The sequence below is a fragment of the Octopus sinensis genome, linkage group LG18 (assembly GCF_006345805.1).
Source record: "Octopus sinensis linkage group LG18, ASM634580v1, whole genome shotgun sequence".
NCBI classification, from domain to species: Eukaryota; Metazoa; Mollusca; class Cephalopoda; order Octopoda; family Octopodidae; genus Octopus; species Octopus sinensis.
The window spans coordinates 34,992,767-35,020,596 of record NC_043014.1 but is presented as its reverse complement, the minus strand read 5'-3'; the positions used below and the strand labels follow the sequence as shown (position 1 = coordinate 35,020,596).

Sequence of the window (27,830 nt, the reverse complement as noted above, 5' to 3'; positions counted from 1 at the left end):
ACTTTGACGGCAAAAGAATTAGCCGCAGTACAGTGTCAAAAAAAGAAATCTACGGCCGTCACACAAACTCATACCTATAATTATTTGTGCCATTTAAGTTCATATTTGTCTTTCACTACACATTAATCCCGTCAATAATTTGGATATTTTAAAAATTGCAAGGAAAATCATGCCTTTAGATGAAAACTTCTCCAAGTCGGAAATAGGAGCAAAGGCGTTGTGAGTCAACGGCAAGGTATGGTTAATTGAGGTCATATGAATGTGACGTCAAAGGAGATATACAGGTAACTGCATACCTGGTGACATTTTCTCGACTCTTCGCTCTTAATCCAATAACAGCCATTAGTGTACTTCATTTGTAATGTGAGAAAACGTCGTTTTACTTGCCAGAGAAATATGTCACATTTTAATCTGATTTTACTTTTCTTTTCTACAATTTTCATCAATACAAGTAAGTCAAAGTTCCGAAATTATTTCAATACTTTACAGTCGGTCATTTATTGATACAAAAAAGTATTTTGTTTTCTTTGAACTCATAATGTTTACGTAAAATTATAATGTTAACATAAAAAAAATGGGTTTATGTTGGTGATGACTTAAATAAACTTTTATATATATTAAGGAAGTGCAAATATGATTAGTACTTGCGATATTAGCTTTTGTTTATTATTTTGTGTACCTGAACCAACCTCACATAATTAGGAAGGAGACTATATGCCATGATAGACATTAAAAAAAAATAAACCACCTGTTCCTCCTGTTCAGTATTCCAAATTATTTCACCTTATTTTTAATGTAAGCGAAAGGAAAGTTTCTATTGGTAAAATAATTGGCATTCTTTCGTTTTGTGCCAGAATTAAATGATAATCAAAATAAGTGATTAAGAAATCAAGAGGAAAAAGTTAACATTATTTCTTTTCTGCTAAACAAACACACGCACTATATTTTTTAAAACTTCGTTACATTGTTCAGATTTTGCTTTTTCTCCGATCACAAGGTGTCTTTTAAATTCCTTCATAATATTGGCTATCATAAAGATTTGTTTAAAAACTATCAGAAATGTTTATATTATTATTATTATTTTTAAAAATTTAGTTCGCAAGATTCTTGATATGAACTTGTATATTGAAACAGGTTTTTTTTTCTTTTTTACTTCGGGAGGGTCAGGTAGGTCCCAAGTAGAAGAGAGCAAGTAAGTCATTGATAACGTGAATGGCGACTAAAACTTTTTGACAAAAGATTAGTCAAACTATCGATTAGTTAACTGGTTAACTATTTGATTAATAATAGCAAAAGAAATGGAACAGATTGAGCTCCTGTTTATTATTGGCTTAATGGCCTTCCCGAGATACAACACTCATAGATGATTTACCCCCTCGTATTTACCTGTTACCTCAAACGATGAGTTCTCTTAAGAGTTAAAATTATTCTGTTTAAGATTAAGATTCGTTAACGAATTAGAAAAACGATCTATGTTCATCTCTTAGTGCGAGTGCTCCTTGTTTCTCAATTCATCTGATTCGTAGTGTTGCTCCACTATTTTTGTTTTGATGCCTTAACTCTCAAGACAAACGTTTGGCAGGATTCAACTGGATAACTAGTAAAGGAGACCCATACATAAGTCAACTTATTGTTAAACAACAAATACTGGCGAATTACAATTTTCGCATGTGTATAAATTTATAATTATACACGTGCCAGCCACTGAAGAATTTTGACTCGTCATTTGGCTAATTGGGTGATATTCCAAGACTGATTCACGGTTGAGGATTTCAATTTCAGGAACAATGTATTGCGATCCTGCTGGTCTTCCACGTGCCATTCTGATCAATTCCAAAGTAAATAATATCCAGTATTTCTGTTGACTTACGTGTCCCTTTACTAGTTATTTCCACTTAACTTTTATTTACTTTTTTAATATCACTAAACTGAACAATTATTGTTAAACTGTTTACTGTAAATATGATTTTTTGGCACCTCACTTTTTCTCTCTCCATCTATTTATCCATTCACCAAAAGAATACCATATATATATATATATATATATATATATCATCATTTAACGTCCACTTTCCATCCTAGCATGGGTTGGACGATTTGACTGAGGGCTGGCGAACCAGATGGCTACACCAGGCTTCAATCTTGATCTGGCAGAGTTTCTACAGCTGGATGCCCTTCCTAACACCAACCACTCCGAGAGTATAGTGGATGCTTTTACGTGCCACCGGCACAGGGCCAGTCAGGCGGTACTGGCAACAACCTCGCTTGAATCTTTTACACATGCCACCAGCACAGGTGCCAGTAAGGCAATGCTAGTAACGATCACACTCGAATGGTGTCTTTTACGTGTCACAGGCACAGAGGCCAGATAGCCACTTTGGCAACGATCACGCTCGGATGGTGCTCTTAATACCCTACTAGCACGGGGCTCGAGTGTCAGTAAGGCGATGCTGGTAATGATCACACTCAAATGGTGCTTTTTAAGTATCACTGGCACGGAAGCCAGTTAGCTGCTCTCTCAATGATCACACTTGTATGGTGCTCTTTGCACCCCGCTAGCACGGACGCCAGTCATCGAATTTGATTTTGATTTCACTTGCCTCAACAGGTCTTCACAAGCAGAGTTTTAGTGTCCAAAGAAGGAAAAGGTACGCATAGTGGGCTGGTTACGCCCCTGGCATAGGCCACGAGATTATGGTCTCATTTGGCTTGCTGGGTCTTCTCATATATAAATTGTTTTTCGTAATGAGATTAAAAAACCCAAGGCTGTGTAAATTTTAGAACATTTATAGACAGAAGGTCTTACAGCTGTTTTAGGATATTTATTATATCCCTTTATCGGAGATGGTGTGAGACATATATATATATATATCGGGTCGGGACCCCCTTCGGTCACGACACTGACCATGGGATTGCAACTAGAAAATTACCCTCCTAGTCACAAGTCTGGGCAAGGTGGTTTATGGAAGACCAGCAGTCACCCATGCATACCGGCCTCCCCTCTCTACGCCACCAGTGTTATCCAAGGGAAAGGCAGCAGCTGATACAGCTTAGCACTCGTGACGTCGCAATTCATTTCTACAGCTGAATTAACTGGAGCAACGTGAAATAAAGTGTCTTGCTCAAGAACACAACACACAACCCGGTCCGAGATTCGAGCTCACAACCTCACGATCATAAGCTCGACGCTCTAACCACTGAGCCATGTGCCTTACATACATATATACATACATACATACATATGTTATTTGAGATACACCTGCACATTATATATATCATAAAATGAATGGTTTATACCTGCTAACTTACTGGTAAAGCACAGTCACTTTCACATTATCTGTTACGTATATGGTAAATGAAAGATGGAAGATAAGAGAATTTTTATCAATCACGACAATTGTTTCAATACATCTAGCTTTAGTTCAGAATATTTCAACAAGAATTTCTACATTATCTGTTCGAATCACATGCAGCTTATTATAATGGATACTGTGAGAAAATTCAATATATACAAGAAGCAGGCATACAAAACCCTGTTGATTCCTCTAATAACAATACACATTGTACACCATCACAAAGTTACAGTATGAGAACTTACTCAGATCAAGAATACATGCTGGTCAAGAATACAATTGGTCAAGGCAATGAACTACCAATGAAAACTCATAGACATACGACTCAATAATCCAACACTCATAACCCAGTAAATTGTTCCAATCCCGTATAACACACTAAATCAAATAAGCCAAACAACATCAATCATGATGTCTTGTGGGATCTTTTCGGTTTGAACAGCAGTTTTTTCTAGCGGTGTCATATGAAATTGTCGCCCATAATTATGACCCTAGAATCGATCTATTGCATTTCAATCTCTTTTAGGGTTAGGGGAAGGGTATCTTTTTTTTCTTCACAAATGTAAATAAACCCAATGTGTTTCTTACACGAGGGACATATTCATACGGCACAATGCTTTTCAACTCAATAGACATCACTGATTGGTTGAAATTGCAGAAATTGAAGAAAAAAAAACAACAAATATCTTACAAACTATAGAATTTTCTCAATAAAGCCAAGAGAAAAAGATGTTTTATAAACACATTCTACCAGTATACGAAGTTTAAAATTTTTTAGTTACCTAGAAATTATGTTAAAAACTGCCGTCCAAACCCAAAAGATCTGTCTTCTGGTACAACCCAATTTTCTGTCCACGTTTCAACCAAGATTGCTGGAAAATTTTTTGCCACGTTAGACAAATGTTTTCTTAAATCTGATACCATGCTTATTTTTAATCAGCATACCATTAAGGTATTGTATGCTAACTCTACTAATTTAGAGCAGCATATGCACCACATAAACAATAATAAAATGCAACAACAGTTCAATTACCCACCTACTGGATCTAGCAAATATATGCATTTAAATACTAACGAAGATGTAAATAGCATTGAAAAGCACTAAATATAGCCATATTGTGATAGTAGAATTGATTATGATATAGCTAACATGGTAACAACACTGGAAAATTCAGTAATATCGAAAACCTAAAGCTGCTTCAGAGGAACACCAGTGTTACTTGTCCAATAAATAATTTTCCCCTCTGCAACATTTTAGGGCCTTCAAGTTTTGTTAGTTCTTGCACAAATGGCCAATTCAGAACTTGCATTTCAGAACCTCTGTTTTTAGGCCAGAGCTACTCAATAATGTTTTCAAAATGGCCACATGTTTTTTTGTTCTGTCCAAGGTCAGTATAATAACTCCTTCATGTGCACAAAAAGTTTAGATTGAATGTTCTTGAATAATTATTTATAATATTTTCATTTTAATTGATCTTATTTATTTATATATATTTATTTTCTAGCTTCCCATTTTAAAGCTAAATATAGATTTGCTCCAAACTTTGTGGAAACTTTTGAAAACTTTGTACAGTTGAACAAACTTGGAAATTAAAGTATATTGTTGGCACACTTGCAGTATAAATGTTTAATTTATAACAAGTTCTTGAAGTGGATACATTTTCCCCTCTGCAATGGTATACTGTCCTACAAGGTACCGTACCACTCAAAAAACCCGAAAGAATGGGATTTCTTTCTGTTATCTTTTTGACAAAGATAAAACATTGTAATTCAGCATTCAATTAGTTTTTGTATATTGTTTCAAGATTAGAGAATTTTAAAAGTGAAATGGAAGCTTTAAAAAAAGGAAATTTTCTGTTTCCCTCCACAACAGCACATGTTTTGTGTTCTACAACATCATCAGATTGTCACAGGGTGGCACAGGTGACTTTGTAAAAACTAGAAGCTTCACTGCCCAAACAAACTCAAATCTCGAAATGTTAAATTATTATGAGAAAAGCACTTCTGATTTTCCCCTCCACAACATATGGAATACTGTGGAACATACCTTTAGCATTCATAATTAATGGTGTGAAATATGTTGTATATGTATATATCATTTGATATATTTCTTTCCTCTTTTCAAAATTGACATGGCAATAACTTTTGCTTCATGTTTGCTTTAAGCAAATTCATAACTTTTATGATGATTTCATTTGGCTGCCTTTATTATCAAAAGTTTAACTTAATGCCATCACTTTTCTTTCCTCTCTGCAGGTTATGGTCAAGAACCTAGCATTGTTGATGATATACTTCCAGACATAAAGAGAATTGGGGAGACTGGTATGCTAAATTGTACTGTGGCTCGGTTGGGAACAAATGCGGTAAGAGAATTTTGTAAGCTTGTCTCCATTTATGATATGTTTTACTTCAGTCATGGGAAAACCTGTAGCTTGCAGGACATTCTGAGTGACATACATAGCAAAGAAATTTTGGGGAATTATTTTAGTCGTGCAACCTACATGATGGTAAACCATGTCTGATACTGGCGTACATGTTTTAGTCTTTATATTTGGCTTAATATTCCTTCTATTTCCAATGTTATGTAAAATTATTTTAAATCAAATTTATTTTGTTATGTTCTTTTCTCAAGCTGTTAGTATCATCTGTTTGTGTGTAATACTTTGTCTATCTTTTTAGTTAATAATCTTCATTGTTTTTGTTCAGTTTCTTCTTTCTATTGCTTCTCCTCATTATCATAATGATATTAGCGTCTCTATAAGATATATTTATATAATCTCTGTGTGCGTGAAAAATGCAAGCCATATGTACTGGGATGCTGTCAGTAAGGTGAGGATTGGTAATGAGTATAGTGAAGAATTCTGAGTAGAAGTGAGGGTTCAGCAAGGATCAGTCCTCAGCTCCCTCTTATTCATCATAGTCCTCCAGGCAGTAACAGAGGAATTCAAGACAGCTGCCCCTGGGAGCTCCTCTATGCTGATGACCTTGCTCTAATAGCTGAATCACTACCAGAACTAGGGGCGAAGTTTCAGTGTGGAAGCAAAGTCTAAAATCAAAGGGCCTTAGAGTCAATCTAGCAAAAACGAAAGTCTTAGTAGAAGGCAGACAAATCAGGTAGATGGCCCTGTTTGATCTTTAAAAAGGCGTAGGTAGAAACTCCATAAGATGTACCCAGTGTAAGCTATGGACACATAAGAGATGCAGCAATATCAAAGGAAGGTTAACTGGAAAGATTGCTTTTGTGTGTGGCAGATGCATAGGACAATAAATACCAAAGATGTATAGAAAACAGATTCCATCACATGCCAGGGGAAAAAACTAGAAGTAGTTGATAGCTTCCATTACTTAAATGACCAAGTCATTGGATTCTCTGAGAATGTAGCAACTAGAATATGAATAGCCTGGGCAAAGCTCAGAGAGTTCTTACCTCTGCTGGTAACAAAGGGCCTCTTACTCAGATGAAAGGTAGACTGTATGATGCATTCGTGTGAACAGCTATGTTACACAGTAGTGAAACATGGGCTGTGACTGCTGAGGACATGTGTCGGCTTGGAAGAAATGAAGCTAGTATGCTCTTGCTGGATGTCTAATGTCAGTGTGCATACTCAACAGAATGTAAGTGCCCTGAAAGAAAAGTTGGATATGAGAAACATCAGATGTGGGGTGTAAGAGAGACGACTGCGCTGGTATGGTCATGTATTGTGTATGGATGAGGACAACAGTGCAGGGAACCTGTGGAAGAGATAGACCCAGAAAGACCTGGGATGAGGTGGTGAAGTACAACCTTCAAACATTGGGTCTCACAGAGGCAATGACAAGTGACCAAGACCTTTGGAGATATGCTGTACTTGAGAAGACCTAGGTAGCCAAATGAGATCATATCCACAGCTGATGCTAGTATCGCATAACTGAACTGTTTAAAAGTACCTTTCAGTCCTTAGCAATATGCTGTGCTTGGGAAGACCTGTTGAGTCAAGTGAAATCATTGTCATGGCTGATGCCAATATCACCTGACTCGCATGTAAAAAGTACCATTCAAGCATGGTTGATGCCAGTGCCACTGGCTTGCTTGTGGTCGATTCTAGTGACTTGCTCCCATGCTTGTGGCATGTAAAAAGTACCCACTACACTCCCAGAGTGGCTGGTGAGACCCATACAAGCCTTGTACAGGGATCCTATCAGTAAGGTGAGGGTAGGCAATGAGTACAGCGAAGAATTCAGGGTACAAGTAGGGGTTCCCCAAGGATCGGTGCTCAGCCCCCTCCTGTTCATCATAGTCCTCCAGGCAGTAACAGAGGAATTCGAGACAAGCTACTCTTGGGATCTCCTCTATGCTGATGACCTTGCTCTTATAGCTGAATCACTACCAAAGCTAGAGAAGTTCCAGGTATGGAACAAGGTCTAGAATCAAAGGTCCTTAGAATTAACATAGCAGTAACCAAAGTCATAGTAAGTAGGAAGGCAGACAAATCACAAATCCCCTCAGGTAGATGGCCCTGCTCAATCTGTAGAAAAGGTGTAGGTAGAAACTCCACAAGATGCACCCAGTGTAAGCTTTGGACACACATAAGGTACAGCAACATCAAAGGAAGGTTAACAGAGAAACTAACTTTTGTATGTGGGAGATACCGTTTAAGTTTGTGCCACAGAGAAGCACCACTGGTACTATATTTTTGGTAAGATGGCTGCAGGAGAAATTCCTAGCCAAATTCCTGTACTTGGCTTTCGTTGACATGATGAAAGCCTTTGACAGGGTCCCCCAATCCCTTATCTGGTGGTCAATTTGGAAACTAGGGATAGATGAGTTGTTAGTGAGAACTGTACAAGCCATGTACAGGGATGCTGTCAGTAAGGTGAGGTTTGGCAATGAGTATAGTGAAGAATTCTGGGTAGGAGTAGGGGTCCACCAAGGATCAGTCCTCAGAGTCCTCTTATCATTGTACTTCAGGCAATAACAGAGGAATTCAAGATTGCCCCTGGGAGCTCCTCTATGCTGACGACCTTGCTCTAATAGCTGAGTCAGTACCAAAATTAGAGAAGTTTCAGGTGTGGAAAGAAGGTCTAGAATCAAAGGGCCTTGAATCAATCTAGCAAAAATCAAAGTCTTAGCAAGTAGAAAGGTAGACAAACCACAAATCCCTTCAGGTAATGGCCCTGCTTGTTCGATGTAGGTAGAAACTCCATAAGATATATCTGATGTAAGCTATAGGCACATAAGAGGTGCAACGATAATCAAAGGTGGTGAGCTGGCAGAAACATTAGCATGCTGGGTGAAATGCTTAATGGTATTTCGTCTGTCTTTATGTTCTGAGTTCAAATTCCGCCAAGGTCAGCTTTGCCTTTCATCCTTCTGAAGTTGATAAATTTAGTACCAGTTGCATTCTGGGGTTGATCTAATCGACTGGCCCCCTCCCCCAAAATTTTGGGCCTTGTGCCTAGAGTAGAAAAGAATATCAAAGGAAGGTTAACTGGGAAGATAGTTTTTTGCGTGGCAGATGCACGGGGCAATAATCACTGAACATGTGCAGAAAACAGCTTCCATCACATGCCAGGGGAAAAAACTAGGTGTAGTTGATAGCTTCCATTACCTAGGTGACCAAGTCAGTAGCGGGGATGGATGCTCTGAGAGTGTAGCTGCTACAATAAGAATAGAATAAGAAGATCCTTTCTCCCCACTTTGTCCTACATCTTCCTGGGTTCACCCCTTCCACAGGTACCCTCCACACTTTAAGCTCAGCTCTTCTTTACTCAGCTGTCCTCATTCATATGCATCACATGACCAAACCAGCACAGTTTTCTCTTGCACACAACATCTGATACGTCTTATAATCAGCTTTCCTCTTAAATCATTTACACTTTGTTGTGCTACCTTCATTTCTTTCAAGCCTTCATAAGCCATCTGTAGTCAAAGCCCATGTTTCACTGCCATGTAACAAAGCTGTTTGTACACAGACATCATGCAAACTGCTTTGTTCTTATCCTAGCAACATCACTTTCAGAACTTCATCCACCACTGTTAACTTGGTCTTCCAGGTAACAGAAGCTATCTACTACTTCTAATAATTCTCCACCCCGCCATCCCCTTGAGGGAATCTATTGTCTGCACATTTGCCACATACAAAGACTATATTCTCCATTAACCTTCCTATGATACCACTACATTTCTTATGTGTCCAAAGCTTGCGCTGGGACAACATATGGAGTTTCTACCAACACCCTTCTTACATTTTGAGCAGGACCATCTCCCAGAGGTGACTTGTAAGTTGTCTGTCTTCCTACTTACTAAATTAACTATAAGGCCCTTAGATTCCAAACCTAGTTTCCACACCTGAAATTTGTTCTCTAGGTCAGGTAGTGATTCAGATATAAGAACAAGGTCATCAGCATACAGGAGCTCCCAGGGACACCCAGTCTTGAATTCCTCTTTTAAGGCCTGGAGAACTAAGATAAACAGGAGAGGAATGAGAACTGATCCTTGGTGAACTCATACCTGTACACAGAATTCATTGCTATACTCATTGCAAACCTTCACCTTACTGGCAGTATCCCTATACATGGCTTATGTGCATGTGTGGATATATACATATATATATATAGTTGTATTTCGGAATGGTCATTTTGCCAGTTTAGCTAATAAAAACACACGCACTATATATTTGGTGTTACTTTGCTTCAGTGTTATTTATTTTTTACATTAAACTTAATCTTATTTCAGCCAGATTAAGTTTAATGTAAAAAAATAAATAACACTGAAGCAAAGTAACACCAAATATATAGTGCGTGTGTTTTTATTAGCTAAACTGGCAAAATGACCATTCCGAAATACAACAATATCTGTTTCAACGCACGACTTCACATAAAATATCTTGCACAACAAATATATATATATATATATATATATACCGGAGTAAACACATAAATGTGAAACAAGGTGGAAAAAAGAATACTCAAATACCAGGGGTAGAGTAATATGCTTTAATTAAAGCAGCAGAAATTCAACAAAACCTGTTACTCAGAGTTTCACGTTCCCGTTCTACTGTTCAACAACGGGAACGTGAAACTCCGAGTAACAGGTTTTGTTGAATTTCTGCTGCTTTAAATAAAGTATATATGTATGTATGTATGTATGTATGTATGTATATATATATATATATATATATATGAGAGAGAGAGAGAGATATTCTTGCATCTGTGTATGAACAGCAAAGGAAATCTGAAGCAAATGTGAATTGGTTGTGGTTATTCATCAATTTAGAACATCAGTTTTGCTTTGTCTTCATAGGTTACCTGGTCTTTTAGCAACTCAAACCAACTACTGAGTCGAGGTGAAGTTATCAATGTTGAGAACAAAGAAATCGAAGGCCTTAAAAGGTTTGAGATTAAGAAACATGGATCCAGTGACCGAATTACTTTCACATTAATAGTTCGCTTTCTGCAAGAGGACGATGCTGGACGTTACATCTGTTCCATTGAAACTGTTGGAAGCTCACCTGAAAACTATCCAAAAAAATATGGATTCATCACTGTTCTTTGTAAATACATTTTTTCTTTTTTATTACATGAGATCTTTCAAAGTTAAGGATACTGGCAGACTAAACTCTCCTACTTGTCTTTCAAAGTAGCTCACTGTGTCCTGAATATCTCAGATCTTTATCTTCAATCTTTTACTTACTTCAGTCATTGCACTTTGGCCATGCTGGGATACCACCTTGAAGGGTTTTAGGTGCACAAATTGACCCTTAATCACTTAGTTACAGAGACATAAACAAACACCATTTATCAAGTCACAGTGTGTAATTACATTTTTTAAATTCCTACACAAATACGCACACACAAGCACACACACTCACTCATATATCTGTGTGTGTGTGTGTGTATCAAAATAAAGGAGACAGTAAAGTGGGTATTTATGGTGGGACACTGACTGATGAGGTGAAAATACATGATTACATGATGTTTTTTATGTAATTATTTCAGCATTTTCAGAAAACGTGTATGTCCTATAAAGCTTTGAATAACACCTGTTTTTGCTTATTCTCACACATACACACATTAATATCTTTTGACAATATTTGTCTAAAAGACTTCATGATTAAAATAATGATCTTGAAGCAGTTTTTTTGTGTCATATATACTCCATCCATCTTTTGAATATTCTTATTTAGACTATCAGATCTGCAGTGTTAGGGACCTGAAGATATAACTGCAGGCTTTGTTTAATCCAGTCCCTGATGCATTAGCTAGAAACATGTCTCCTCTACAGGAGTGTTTCTCCATGTGTATTGATTGTGTCTAATCCTACCTCTAAAGCACAGTATTTAATTAGAACTTACCACATCATCCAAATTTTTGTTTTATCTCTTACTGTACCTCCCCTTTATGAAACCCTCTTCAAAAATAATTCTTTGATGTTTTTACGCAGTGTTAGCAAAAAGTCTCTTCTAGCTCTAGATTTTTTTTTTTTGCACACTTTCATTTGTTCTTTTTTTTTTTTTTACCTCTAGCACCACCTAAAATAAGTCTTTCAATGACAACAACTAGAGTTGAGTTAAAGCTCGGTGGTAGCAAAATATTAATGTGCAATTCTTCAGGAATTCCTTCTCCGAATATTACTTGGGTCAGAACAAATGGTGAACTGCTACCCAATTTAAAATACAGTAACAAAGTAAGTCAATGTCTTTTTACCACCCATTATTATATTCATGGTTACTTGTCAATATTAACTGGATTGAAACTTTGTAAAGGAACTGCTAATCAATATAACTTTTAATGGTTAAGTATCTAAATGTGTAATAGTTTTAAGAGTACATTTACATTTTTTTAAATTCCTACCCTTTGTTTTGGTCAGTTTGATCTCTGACTTATCAAGTTTATTACCACACACACACACACACATATGCATTCATGTATCATACATCTATCCATCAGTCTGCATTTAATATAGGGATATTTATTTTTAAATTATGAGTATAAGAGTACTATACGAGCGTGATCATTGCCAGTGCAACAAGATGGCCTCCATGCCGATGGCACATAAAAAGCACCATTCGAGGGTGATCGTTACCTGCGTCGCCTTACTGGCACTTGTGCTGGTGGTACGTGAAAAAACATTCGAGCAAGGTCGTTGCCGGTGCCACTGGACTGGCTCCTGTGCAGGTGGCACATAAAAAGCACCATTTGAGCGTGGCCGTTGCAAGTACCGCCTGACTGGCCCTTGTGCCAGTGGCACGTAAAAGCATCCACTACACTCTCAGAGTGGTTGGCGTTAGGAAGGGCATCCAGCTGTAGAAACTCTGCCAGATCAGATTGGAGTTTGGTGCTGCCATTTGGTTCGCCAGACCTCAGTCAAATCATCCAACCCATGCTAGCATGGAAAGCAGATGTTAAACAATGATGATGAGTATGCTAATGAAGGATGAGGGACTGGAAGCCAGGCGAAGTGGCTGCTTTAAAACAGCTTCTTTTTCTTGTTTGCGTTGTAAAGGTTGGACATGTATTTGGGAATGATCTTAGAGTAGTAGTTCTTTTTGGCTGGAGCTTGCATAGAGGGCACATGTGGATACAGAGTAGTAAAGTGCTTATCCTACACTTAATTCAGAAATAAATGTTCCTTCAACTCAGTGTAATTAGCTGAATTGTAATAGAATTGCACTCCCTAATCTCTTGCTACACCATGACATTGCTCTGTGTACTGCATCATTTTTTTACCTTAATCCTTCTCCCACATGCCATGCAAACATCTAGTGAATCCTTAAATCTCAAAAACTAAATGCCATACCCATTAATTAGTTTCTGTTTTTTTCACCCAAACACACACTTCATTTATTCAACTTTTGTTTATTTTGAAAATGCTTTATTTTTATAAAGCCATAGTACTTCAGAATTACAGAAAAAATGATGAATGAATTTCATGCCTTAGAAATATTGTAGTAATACAACTAAAGGGAAATTACAATTTTGGTGTAAAAACTAGATTTTCATTACTATTTATATAAAGCATCTACTGTTGAAGTTTGCCTTCTAACAATTTTAGTATGTATTGCTCTTAATCATCATCATCGTTTAACGTCCGTTTTCCGCGCTAGCACGGGTTGGACGGTTTCGACCGGGGTCTGGGGAGCTCGGGACTGCCCCAGGCTCCAGTCTAGTCTGGCAGTGTTTCTACAGCTGGATGCCCTTCCTAACGCCAACCACTCCGCGAGTGTAGTGGGTGTTTTTTACGTGCCACCTGCACAGGTGCCAGAGGGGTCTGGCATTGGCCACGTTCGGATGGTGCTTTTTATGGGGGGGGGGGTGCAGAAATATAGGGGAGCACCAGTGGGAGGGGTGGTTCAGAGGACAGGTTCTAGGCAAGTAGAACGTAGGATATCGAGAGAGGGGTAATGCATGGTGAAATAGCGTATTGAAGAGGGGGGTTCAAAGAGTAGACACCTATAATGGTGGTGGGGGGGTGCAGAAATATAGGGGAGCACCAGTGGGAGGGGTGGTTCAGAGGACAGGTTCTAGGCAAGTAGAACGTAGGATATTGAGAGAGGGGTAATGCATGGTGAAATAGCGTATTGAAGAGGGGGGTTCAAAGAGTAGACACCTATAATGGTGGTGGGGGGGTGCAGAAATATAGGGGAGCACCAGTGGGAGGGGTGGTTCAGAGGACAGGTTCTAGGCAAGTAGAACGTAGGATATTGAGAGAGGGGTAATGCATGGTGAAATAGCGTATTGAAGAGGGGGGTTCAAAGAGTAGACACCTATAATGGTGGTGGGAGAAACGACATCCGGTATAGTTGGAGCAAAATAGAGATATCCGGTATTGGTGGTGGGGGTGGGTAGGGCAGGCGCGCCGCGAAGAATCGGCGGCCAATTCTATCAACAATAATAATTTCTTACACAGTCACAAGGCTACAAGTTTTGTGGAAGGGTTAGTCAGTTATATTGACCCCAGTATTTGATTGATGCTTTCTTTTATTGGCTGTGGAAAGTATGAAAACTAAGTCCATCTTGGTGGTATTTGAACAGAGTAGGTAAGAATATGTAACTTAAAACTGTGAGACTTTTTCGCCAACGTTCTATGGATTAATGATTTCTAAAATTGGTACATGATATAAATTTTGCAAGGAGGGTAGAGTTGGGTATACCTCAGCATATTGGTTTCTTTGTTTATTTATGTTGAAAAGGTGATGGACAAAAGTGACCTCTGCAAGATTCGACGTGAAATATTTTTAAATGTACCTTGTCTCATAACTGTATGGTTAAGCAGTTTACTTACCAACTACATGGTTTGGGGGTCAGTCCTACCATATGCACCAAGGGCAAGTGTTTTCTGCTATAGTCTTGAACCCACCAAAACCCTCTGAATGGATTTGGTGTATAGAAACTGAAAGATACCTTTTGTATATGATTGTTTACACATTGTGTGTGTGCGCATGCATGCATGTATGTATGTCTGTGTCAGTGAGTTCCTATTTTCCTCATCTACATTTGTGTTTGTTGATTCTAAACAATGGCATTGTTGATGGTGTTGTCTGCTTGCTGTTCATCAATCCATCACAAAAACATATCCAAACTTCTTGACATATTGTGCGATCTTTGTAAACAAACGATTCATCAATATGGTGTCATTTGTTGCCAGTTCTCTACATATAAATATTTCTGGGCTGTTTGTTGCTTGGTAGCTCAGAACATTATCACCTCACTTGGAAACAAGCGATGGGTTGCCATCAGGAAGGATTTCCAACCTAAGAAAACTCTTCCCCTAATATAGTTTTCTCCTCACTTGGAAACAAGTGATGGGTTGCCATCAGGAAGGATTTCCAGCCTAAGAAAACTCTTCCCCTAATATAGTTTTCTCCTCACTTGGAAACAAGTGATGGGTTGCCATCAGGAAGGATTTCCAGCCTAAGAAAACTCTTCCCCTAATATAGTTTTCTCCTCACTTGGAAACAAATGATGGGTTGCCATCAGGAAGGATTTCCAACCTAAGAAAACTCTTCCCCTTATATAGTTTTCTCCTCACTTGGAAACAAGTGATGGGTTGCCATCAGGAAGGATTTCCAGCCTAAGAAAACTCTTCCCCTAATATAGTTTTCTCCTCACTTGGAAACAAGTGATGGGTTGCCATCAGGAAGGATTTCCAGCCTAAGAAAAACTTGCCCCTAATATAGTTTTCTCCTCACTTGGAAACAAGTGATGGGTTGCCATCAGGAAGGATTTCCAGCCTAAGAAAACTCTGCCCCTAATATAGTTTTCTCCTCACTTGGAAACAAGTGATGGGTTGCCATCAGGAAGGATTTCCAGCCTAAGAAAACTCTGCCCCTAATATAGTTTTCTCCTCACTTGGAAACAAGTGATGGGTTGCCATCAGGAAGGATTTCCAGCCTAAGAAAACTCTGCCCCTAATATAGTTTTCTCCTCACTTGGAAACAAGCGATGGGTTGCCATCAGGAAGGATTTCCAGCCTAAGAAAACTCTGCCCCTAATATAGTTTTCTCCTCACTTGGAAACAAGTGATGAGTTGCCACCAGGAAGGATTTCCATCCTAAGAAAACTCTTCCCCTAATATAGTTTTCTCCTCACTTGGAAACAAGTGATGGGTTGCCATCAGGAAGGATTTCCAGCCTAAGAAAACTCTGCCCCTAATATAGTTTTCTCTGATCCATGCAAACATGGAAAAGTAGGCATTCTAAAACAGAAATTGTAAATATGTTTTTTTCTTTCTTTAAAAGAATCCAGTCTTGAAGTTGACTAACGTTCGAAGTGAGGATCAAGGTGTTTATCGTTGTGTGGCTGATAATACAGTCCGACCTCCAGATCATTTAGATGTTAGAGTCTATATCATTTCACCCCCTATGGTCAGTTATGTTCAAGACACTGTTGGTCAAGCTCAGAATGGAAAATATTCAGCAGTATTGGAGTGTAAAGTGTCATGTAAGTTCTAATTTACCTTTATCAGCATTTTTTTCAAATCTCTTTTTTTTATGACAGAAAAAGAATGGCTCCAGCTATGACCTTTCTCAGGACATTTGTGAACAGTAGGAAGAAGTTATCCCTAGAATGGAGACTTAACATACTAGAAATAATTCACTTTAAGTCTGTTTAGAGCTACACTGCACATCTCATTACACTGTTTATTTTGTTCATATTTAAAGTTTCAGCCTGATTATAAAAAGACTACTTACCATTAGCATATTTAATGCTTATTGTATCAAGAATTAAAAAGAACATATGTGGGAACAAAAAAAACAAAAACAATATTAATTCATGACTAATATTCCCATTTATGCAGCTAATACAACGTCAGACTTGTTTGTTTTATTCAGACTTCATCAGTAAAAGTCTTCACTCTGTTGCTGAAGTAATGACAAAAGAATCCCTCAAGATATATACAATATTGTAGCTTTATTGGCTATGCTTTGCTAATTAAGTCAAAATAGGACTAAAATATGTCCATAGTTGTCTGCCATATTTGCTAGAAAAATGAAAAATAAAGGTGGCGAGCTGGCAGAAACGTTAGCATGCTGGGTGAAATGCTTAGCGGTATTTCGTCTGCTGTTACGTTCTGAGTTCAAATTCCGCCAAGGTCAACTTTGCCTTTCATCCTTTCGGGATCAATAAATTAAGTACCAGTTATGCACTGGGGTTGATGGAATCGACTTTATCCGTTTGTCCCCTCTATGTTTAGCCCCTTGTGGGCAATAAAGAAATAAGAAAAATGAAAAATAGTATTAGTTATTAACTTACATTGTTTGTTCCTTCCAGCATATTTCTAGTTAACTTTATTGAACATATCTCTCCATATATAAACGGCAAAATATCTGTGTGCATGTCCTTTATACAAATCCACAATTTTTCAGTTAGAGGGCTCGCACTTTCTATGGTCATTCAAAACCGTCCAAGGGTGGTCGTGCATATCTTTACATTTCCCCAGTCACCCGCAAAGCCATTAAAAAATCAATAGAAGTGACTTTTTTGTGAATTTTCTATCCAAAACCCAATCAAAATGCCCGAAACTTGATATGCCAATTGAATGCCAGCTAGCTGTATGTGATTGATCGGAGATTTGGACAGTACTCACATATATGTGCGCACGCACACAGCTGTATATGCATACACTAGCACTATGACCTGGCGTTACCGGGTCATAGTGCTAATCATGTGTTAAATACGTTAACACTTAGCTGTTATTTTTCATGCAGAAAGCATTTATGAATTATTCTTTTTCTAAATACCTCAAAGCTAGTGTGTGAGGTGTTGATATAGAAAAGTTTTGGGCGTCATATTATGTTATGGACATGTTAATCAAGCTATCATTACATTGTGGGCTATAACTATAATATCAGTTATGGAGAGAATACCATTAGCAAAAAGTTTAACAAACCTGCTCACTAGAGTGAGCTTTCTGATGCCTCAACACCTCTATATCTGTATTGAGTGAATGAGTTTCAGAGATCACAGTACTATTGTATCTGTTGCTAGAACAAGTTTTCTGAGGTATCAACTCCAACACATGGTATTTTTAAAGTGTAAAAACTAGAGTTCTCTCTACCATGAGAAAATAAATAAATGCATCCGTTCACTCTCTATTCTTCAATTTTCAGCTTACCCGGATGCTGTGTTGAGTTGGTACAAAAAGAAATCTCGGGGGAGGGAGAAATTAACTGATACTGATAAGTATGAAATTCAGAAGCTACAAAGCAGCAACCTAAGGCTTGGAGAGACTTGGTACAAACTGAAAGTGAAGAATGTCCAAGCCAATGACTATGGAACATATTACTGTGTTGGCGCAAACACTGAGGGAGAACAAGAAACTCAAATTATATTATTTGGTAAGCAACAAAAGTTTTTTTTGCTGTTTTGCCTTCACCTATGTTTACCATTCTTTAAAAAAAATAATAATAATGAAAGTATTGTATACAGTGCTCAGGTGCACCACAACTTGTCAAAAGTGCATATAAAGCATATGCAGTAATGTACAAATGTCTGGAAAGCGAACAGTGTATGAGTCAGATACATACTTGTGTTTTTATGGAGGGGAGAAAATCAAGTGTAGTGTTGGCAAATCTCAGGAAGCATGGAAGTTTTGAAGGATGCAGTGCTCCGACAACTAACAACTGATGCCGACAGTTTGTTCCATGTTTCAGCAACTCTTAGTGTGAAAAAATGTTTCTGAAAGTCATGGGAGCTGTGCTGTTTTCTGACTTTGTAAACATGTCCACGGGTGTTAGACAGATGGAGTTTGAAAAGGTGCTCAGAGTTATTGTTTGAGTATTAGGTCATGCATTTGTGTAACGGCTCTACTGTCCTATAAATGGGGTCGCTTTTGAATTGGACTGCACATTTTTAATGTAAACTCTGAAGTGTGCTGTTTGCTGGTAACAAAGGACAATGTCAGAACTGACTGGGTTAACATAATCAAAGATGTTTCACATTTAGCAAACATGTGTACATGGTGAAGAGAGAGAAATTTTGATGTGCATGTGTATTCAGTATGAAGCATTTGTTGTTTGTTCCTTCTCGAGCCACGCCTGGCTCATTAGGGCCAGTTTTGTCGGTGTATAGGTTCCCCACCTGGACAGAACGCCAGTCTGTTACAGGTGAGCTGCAAGATGTAGGAGGAAAGGGTGAGAGAAGGTTGTGGTGAAAGAGTCAGCAGAATTTCACCATTACCTTCTGCCGGAGCCACGTGGAGCGTAGGTGTTTCGCTCATAAACACACACATCGCCTAGACTGAGATTTGAGCCAGCGATCCCTCGACTGCGAGTCCACTACTCTAACCACTAGGCCATGTGCCTCCAGTATGAAGCATGATTAGCAATAAATGTGGTGGTTTTATCAGCATGAATGTTACTTACTGAGGCAAGCTTGTTGGGGAGTAGTGGATAAGATTATGTAAACATTAGCAGAAACTATCTTGACAAGGGACCAAAAGACTCTACTGTAAAATATTCCAGCCAAGTTATGTATAAATGGAGTATATATTTCTGTGATTGACTTAGATCTTGTGCACCTGAGCACTGTATACAATAATTTCATTATTATTAAATTTATGTTAATGAACACTCTTATAGGTGTCTCAACAGAGATATATTGACATCCCTTAGATCAATCCCAGAGAAACAAATAACCAATCTGTTTCTTTCCACATCAAATTCAGTTGCTTCAAAGAACTGGAGCCACTAATTTGTTTGCTGGCAAACCATTTTCAATTATGGTAATGCTAGGTAATTTCCTCTGAATTACTTAAGCAGGCTTGTGATGTAGAAAGAATGTAAGTAGCAAAAACAAAGAAAAAACACAAACAACTTCATTGGCATTTCTCCTACACCGTCCTGTCTTTTAAGTTCTGTACACTTAAAATTTACATGTTAGGCGCAGGATGGTTGTGTGGTAAGTAGCTTGCTTACCAACCACATGGTTCCGGGTTCATTCCCACTGCATGGCACCTTGGGCAAGTGTCTTCTACTACAGCCTCAGGCCGACCAAAGCCTTGTGAGTGGATTTGGTAGACGGAAACTGGAAGAAGCGCGTCTTATATATGTATATATATATGTATGTGTGCATATGTTTGTGTATCTGTGTTTGTCCCCCCACCATTGCTTGACAACCGACGGTGGTGTGTTTACGTCCCTGTAACTTAGAGGTTCAGCAAAAGAGACTGATAGAATAAGTACTAAGCTTACAAAGAATAAGTCCTGGGGTCGATTTACTCGACTAAAAGGCGGTGCTCCATCATGGCTACAGTCAAATGACTGAAACAAGTAAAAGAGTAAAAGAGAGTATGTTACTATATCTATTCTCATTCCAGAAGTGGTAAAGAATTTGCTGAAGAAGGTTTATTACTTACATGCCGGTGACATGTAAAAGCACCGTCCGTTCGTGGCCGTTTGCCAGCTCTGTCTGGCCCCGTGTCGGTGGCACGTAAAAGCACCATCCGTTCGTGGCCGTTTGCCAGCTCTGTCTGGCCCCGTGTCGGTGGCACGTAAAAGCACCATCCATCCGTGTCCGTTGCCAGCCTCGGCTGGCCCCCGTGCCGGTGACATGTAAAAGCACCGTCCGCTCGTGGCCGTTTGCCAGCTCTGTCTGGCAACCGTGTCGGTGGCACGTAAAAGCACCATCCGTTTGCGTCCGTTGCCAGCCTCGGCTGGCCCCTGTGCCGGTGACACGTAAAAGCACCGTCCGTTCGTGGCCGGTTGCCAGCTCTGCCTGGCCCCGTGTCGGTGGCACGTAAAAGCACCATCCGTTCGTGTCCGTTGCCAGCATCGCCTGGCCCCGTGCCGGTGACACGTAAAAGCACCATCTGTTCGTGGCCGTTCGCCAGCTCTGTCTGGCACCTGTGCAAGTGGCACGTAAAAAACACCCACTACACTCGCGGAGTGGTTGGCGTTAGGAAGGGCATCCAGCCGTAGAAACACTGCCAGATCTGACTGGGCCTGACGAAGCCGTCCAGCTTCACAGACCCCAGTTGACCCGTCCAACCCATGCTAGCATGGAAAGCGGACGCTTAACGATGATGATGATTTAAATAGTTGTGAATGACAATAATGAAAGTTATTCAGTAATAAAAGGCCTCTATCTCTCTCTCTCTCTCCAAAAGAATATGTGAACCATGCAATAAATATGCTGCCATCGACCTTTACAGTAAAACAGTAAACAGGAAAATAGTGTGAAAACATTTTGTGTACTAACCAGAACAACCTATTGCACCTTGCTGTTTAGTAATTTTTATTTATTTAAGTGCCCTTTTCAAGCCTAGCCAGGCTCATGGGCCCAGTTTCCCAGTTTCAATGGCATATGTGTTCTCCAGCTGGACAGGACGCCAGTCCATTGCAGCGTTACTCATTTTTGCCAGCTGAGTGGACTGGAGCAACGTGTAATGAAGTGTTTTGCTCAAGAACACAACGTGTCACCTGGTCCAGGAAATGAAACCACAATCTTACGATCATGATGCTGACACCCTAACCACTAAGCCACGCGCCTCCACGCTGTTTAGTAATATTGTGTTATTTTAAATACCGATTTCAAATTTTGACACAAGGCCAGCAATATCAGGGGAGCAGGGTACGTCAACTCTATAGACCCTGGTGTTTAAAGGCAGATGAAATGCCGCTAAGCATTTTACCTAGCATGCCAACGATTCTGACAGCTTGCTACTTTTCTGTTATTTTTAATATTAAATCCTGAATTTTGCTTGTCCATACGGAAATGTTATTATTTTTTTCAGAAACTGCAGAGTGTCAAGGCCCAAACTGCCCGTCTCCTACTGGAAGTGTTTCAACTTTAAAAGTTTACAAAAGCATCCTGTTCATTCTTGGCGTGTGTTACATATTTCTTATACCAGATATCACTTTTGTATTATAAACTGCAGTATCATGAATTCAGTATTTACAGACTCTATATAGAGGAGGACCATCATTTAACATGGTACTCCACAAATGTTTTCTATATGTACATACATCAGTAGTATTGCATAAAATTACCTTTATTGATTTGGTAATGTCCTTCAATATTCTGACCTTAAATCCTGTCATTGCATTTAACATGCTACGGTTAATGTAACTATATACTTTAGAACATGCCAAAATATGCAGTACTTCATGCAAGCAAAAATAGTAAATTGGAGACACAGAGTAGCATATGAAGGGTCAGTGGAAAAATTTTTCTTTAGCTGTATTTAACCCTTTCGTTACCAACCTGACTGAAACCAGCTCTGGCTCTGAGTACAAATGTTTTGTTTTCATATGTGTTGAATTAAAATCTTCTACCAAACCTCAGTCACAATTTATGTTCCTAATACAAGCTGAATGATAACTAAGTTATTTTACTAAATTCTTTGTTATATTTCAAGTAATTGTAATAAACACAGAGCATCTCAAAATAAATACAGTAATGAAAGGGTTAATGCAAGAAGCTAGGCTTCTTTCTCCAACATTTAACACATTTCAACCTATGCAAGTTAATGTATGAAAAACGAAATAGGAATTTTGAAAGAAATATCTATAAAACTAGTTTATAAACATTGAATTGCGGAGGGGGAGGGGGGGGGCAACTGAGTAAAATAGTAATGAAAGGTATCCCTAAATAAAAAATGGTTGAGAACCACTGCTCTAGATGACAGTCCAGTGTGGCCTTAATCAAATAACTGATTAGTCTGTTTTTTGCTTGCGTTTTACAATCTTATTTTTTCTTTAATAATTCCTGTAACAAGAAACAGAATGTTTTTCTTAATAATAATATCCTTTGTTTTAAATGTATATATTTACTATTTTTGTATAAAATTCCCCAAATTTATTATGTATTTACGAAGATGGATAGTGTACTTGATATATTTTTATGAATTATTTTTCACTTCTTAAATGATATTGTCAGACTTAAGAATATTTGAATTGTAATTTTGATGCCATAAAAAGTTGTTCCATATCATATTTGAGAGCTTATAAGGTGTACCTCAAGTTTTGGCATGCCTTCTCTTAAAAACCATTTTCACCTGCCATCCATGACCATGCCAACTATCAGGGTAATTTTAAAGACTGGTATATTCAGATCCTTATGAAATCCTAATTCCCTTTAAAACTTAACCATTTCATTACTATACTTCTAATCAAAATACACTCTTATATATTTCAATTAGATTCTAAAATGATCATGAATTTAGACTAGGTTTATGAAACTATAACTTTTTTGTCTGAAAATTACAGGTGAGTGCAGGTAAAATCTGAGATATAAAGTTTGTTTAAACATCACTATTAAATAATATTATCTATTATATTATACTAAATGGTTACTAGCTTCAAATTAATCAAACAGTAGGACGAGTGCAAGATGTCAAAGTTTGGTATACAACTTGGTTTACATGTTAAGTGTTACCTCTTAATTTCATTCCTGACAAATGTTACTATGAAATAAAAACTACTTATAGTATGATTTGTTACCTTAAAAGATACTAAATCTAGGGAGTAATTTTGTAAGAGTTGTTTGCCATTCAATTTTAAGAGGTAATGTAGCACCTAAACAACCAAATGGCAGAAACTTCAAACCTGAATATGCTGATGGATTTTCTGAAAACTTTGTTTTTGAGATGCATTATACATAATCTATTATATATTTTAATTACTTTTTATATACCATTATTTTTTCTACCTTAATGTCAACTGTTATAATTCATTGTAGTTCATACATTTTTAATAAAATATTTGTAAGGTTTTCAAAATGTTGATGTGTTATTTTATGTAAAGCATGACAGCTGATTGGAAAATCTTTAAGGTTTTTAATCTTAGAGCAATCTTAACCCTTTAGCATTTAAACCAGCCCAAACATTCTACATGTCTTATGTTCAAACTAACCAGATCTGGCCTCTATCATACAATCACATTCTAAAAATATACAAGTATATCGTTGAAATCTTGAAGCTGTGGGATAATGCATAAATTCAAAACAATGTGAATAAATAAGCATTACATCTGATAGAGTAATCCGAATGCTAAAGGGTTAAACAAACACATTTTTCAGTGTAAGAAGCTAGAAACTGGTATTCCAATCCAATGGGAATATGAGTGTAAGACAATACATTTCCTAAGTTTTCTTTCCAATAATTTGTGCAAGTCTAAGACAAATGTATGTTATAGTGTAACACTTTGGGAATCACTTTGCTATAAACAGTTAGAAACCAATGTTTTTTTTTTTTAATTTTATTTATAGAGAATTTGAACTTCTGTGGTCATCTATACAGAATGACTTACTCAAGTTAATTAACATCATACAAATTTGAACTTGTTTTTATATCTCAGCTCTTACTCTCTCAAAAAGAAAAAAAATCTTTATTGATTTGCATCCATTTTCTCAAGATTTCATGGTGTGTTTGCAGTTTTCTCAAAACAATTGCCTTACACCTAAATGGCCTTCCAATACAAAACTATATAACCACTGCAACAATGAAGGAGCCTCTTTGTAGTTGTTCAACTTGTTAGAAATAGCAACCTAATCTTCATTTCACACACAACCGTCTTAGAAAAGGATACATGTTTCTGGTTGGAATGCTTTTGATTATAGATCTGCTCATATTAAGTTCACCAGAGCATCTAAAATATAGATACTTTCTCCAGTTAGGCAAATGGGAGCAAGTATTATGAATTTTGCTCAAGGATACAACACCATAATATATAAAGTAAAATCTCAGCTTGTGATCAGTTGCCCAGCATCTCTAACCTCTCAATCATTACATCATACTTAAGTTTCAAAACAGTGTTGGCAGAATAGGGTCTAGTTTATTATTTAGTTGAAATAGTCTCCATGTTACAACATAGGTACAGCTTTAATCGAGAATTTATGCTCCCATTCTAGTTGGTGACAATTCTACCACTCATGGCATCTTGCTTTTTTTTTCCATAAATTTTCACTGCTATTAGCACCAAATTCTACATCTGTTGCACACCTATGCCTCCTCCTGGTTCTGATGCTGCTGTTCTCAAATACAGTGGACTCTTTCTACTGCACAAATTTAATTTTCTAATTCTGCCTTAACCACATTACTCCAGAACAGTGAAAAATTGCCAGCATTATTCTTCATTTCAAACAGAGCAACTGCACATCACCTGTTAATTACAATCTGTTTAATCTCACAAGCTGTATCACCAGATTAACAGAGTCCTACTTCAGAGAGATATCCTGGAACATTTGTAACCTTATTTGACCCTCACAAATTGGATTTATCTTTAATTCCACCTGTTGTGCCCAACTCATTGAATGTCTTTGACATACCTGAATTACAGATGGTGGTTCATGAGGGGATGTTATCTACCTTGACCTTTTCAAAGCCTTTAATTGAGTACCTCAAATACAACTTAATGATAAAGTTATTCACAATAGGTATTAAGGCTAGATTTTATAATTGGTTGAAGTTCTTCATTCTCAGTTGAAAAGTAGTAATCACGATGACACGAGGACATTTTGTATCATATGCAAAGACATGTGATGTCTTGCAGGCTTTTGTTCTTGGTCCCTTGTTTGTTGCATACAGTAATGAAATAGAAGTCAATTTAAAGCATATTATTGTGTTGAAATATACAGATTTCTATGTGGGATCTGTTTTTATCAAGGTATTAAAATGTAACTTGATGAAAACAGGTCCCACATTGTATAGATTTTTTCCCCTAAAATCTGACATGTACACAGTGCAGTAATGTATTGCTGTTTGGCTACTCGAGTGCATTACTATACACTTTGGGAGGTAAACCTGGAATTTAGCCACTCACTTCACAGCAACCTTAAGAAATGTGCTGGTGAATGTGACCAAGGAATTATTGTCAGCAATGGTTTGCATTGGACAAATTAGATTTCTAAAATCATCAAAAAGGTCGAAAGTATCTTATTATCTAGCCATAAGACTTTCATCAGCTGCAGACTGGTTATCTATTCAAAGCTATATATATATATATGCGTGTGTGACTATGGTATATGCATACTTATGATTTGCATATCCAATTTGGAACCCTATCTTATCCATCCAGGATATCAATCTGTTAGGAGCTGTCCAGAGATATGTAACTGGACATCCTTTGTCAGTTACCATATTTTGAACATTTGCTTCTCTGAGCATTGACACACTAAGGGTGCAACATCTTGCATCTGACGATAGAAGCCCACAAAATTATCTACCCTGTTCTCAAAACTTTGATCACCTTTTTGAATTCAATACCTGTACTACCTGTGGACAGGCTTACAAAATAAAAACAATAGTATAACACCCATGACTTTCAGGAAAAAGTTTTCACACACACAATTGTCAATATGCATCCCACATTGGTTGTTAGCTGTCAGGACATTACATCCTTTAAAAATTCCATGCTCCCCTAAATTCATCAACACTTTCTGATGTACCAATGCACTGTTTCCTTTTTAGGACTCTTTTACTATTCATTTTTCTGTCTTTTATGGTTTATTCTGTTTTTGTGAATTGTGCACATACTTCTCGTTTAACTTGACTGCTTTGTGTCTCTCTTTTTACCTTTCCCAATGAGATGCATTTTGCAGTGCACCTGAACATTGCATATAAGCTCATTATTATTAAAATGATCAGTCATTCCCCAATACCTTTTCTTTTCATTTTTTTTTCTTTGAGTGAAGTTAAGTAAAAAGAAAAAGCAAGAGACTGCAACAAAGACAATATCAAGTTTAGTGAATGTATTATGGCTGAAAAACAAAACAAAACAAAAAAATGAATCAAAGGGAGAATAACGGGAGGTAGTATTTATTGCTAACTCTGAATTTGCTTCAGGCAGACGGAGTAACAACTGCCGTTGCTTGTGGGAGATAACAGTGTAAGGGGAAATAACTGACTCTTTACACTGCGTTAATTCATTCTATTGGAAAGAACAAGACGGTCAGCTGGATTGTTTTTTTTCTTTCTTGGTATTGTCTTAGAATAACGAGTTTGGTACTCCTGTTATGTTTTGTTCTACATGTAATGTAAATAATTCTGTGCCTATGTCTGTGCTTGCGTGTATATGTATGAAATTCTTATGAACACTCCTATAAATATGATGCTTCATGCTTGCTTTCGTGAGATATTCCCATAAATAAAGGTAATCAGTATCTTTATGACCTCTCAGAATCTAGCTAGCACTTGGATGCTTTACTCTATACAATACAATGGAATAGAAAACTATCCTCGTCCCACCCATGCTAGCATGGAACACGGACATTAAATGATGATGATGATCCTATAATTATGGAAATGCAGTTGTAATGACACTCAGAGTACCACTTGTAAGAAAAAGTGTATGTAAAACCAAAGAAACCCACAACTCCCATCTGTTCCAGTTGCTGTTATGATGCCATACCTATGGAGAATAGATTACACTTGGCTTAATGGCAGCACTGGAACAATCAATGGTGAATAGGTATGATGAGATAGAGAGGTTCTATCAGCTTGTAGATGTCGACAATAGACACAAGAGTGAGCAATTGATACTTAAAGTGCCATCAGGAACTTAGGTTCTTTGCAGTACAGTTCTGACCCCAAACGACTGCATTACATAAGATTGTAGAAAAGGGAGCGGGGAAACAATAATGATGATGATATGAGAGAAATGTTCAATATAGCTGAAGATAATTGTTTAGTTTAGGCTAAGAGGTCACTAGGCTGATAGAGACAATAGCAATGATATTTTGCTGAGTGGCACAATCTCTAAAAGCAAGGTATGGTGACAAATCAGATAGGGTAGATCTCTGAGGTGTAAATATGCTAAATGGTGTTGTTTACTGCCCTCTTCCAGTGGCTGGTATTCAAACTGTGTTAGCAATTTCATCACTGAAATGAAACCAACTACCTAATCTGTAGTGACATTTCTGTAAATTACAGGCTCAACCAAAAGGAAGTTGTTTTACACAGGAAAGCTGTATGAACTCATACAGGAAGGCATCTAATTCAGAGATCTGAAGAAATAAAAGAGAGTAACAAAAAAAAAAAAATTGTCACTTTCTCAAAAT

At 37.7% G+C, this 27,830-nt stretch overlaps 1 protein-coding gene and 1 long non-coding RNA gene across 2 annotated transcripts in view; one reads left to right on the top strand and one right to left on the bottom strand.

Annotated features, from left to right (window-relative positions):
* The window catches only part of LOC118766977, a 389,104-nt gene that overhangs the window by 90,629 nt on the left and 270,645 nt on the right, over positions 1-27,830 (bottom strand). The window lies entirely within an intron of this gene.
* LOC115221732 (lachesin) lies at positions 68-22,142 on the top strand. The gene is made up of 7 exons (XM_029791944.2): positions 68-451; positions 5,610-5,716; positions 10,636-10,885; positions 11,858-12,018; positions 16,073-16,274; positions 17,945-18,172; positions 21,568-22,142. Exons 1-7 carry the CDS (start codon positions 397-399, stop codon positions 21,702-21,704), a joined length of 1,140 nt encoding a protein of 379 aa, XP_029647804.1. The 5' UTR covers positions 68-396; the 3' UTR covers positions 21,705-22,142.

What these genes read in the sequence shown, in the direction of transcription:
- LOC115221732 (XM_029791944.2), top strand. Translation starts at nt 397, where the DNA reads ATGTCACATTTTAATCTGATTTTACTTTTCTTTTCTACAATTTTCATC. An exon ending in TACAATTTTCATCAATACAA is followed by an intron (nt 452 to 5,609) that starts GTAAGTCAAAGT and finishes TCCTCTCTGCAG; the next exon opens with GTTATGGTCAAGAACCTAGC. An exon ending in AACTCAAATTATATTATTTG is followed by an intron (nt 18,173 to 21,567) that starts GTAAGCAACAAA and finishes TATTTTTTTCAG; the next exon opens with AAACTGCAGAGTGTCAAGGC.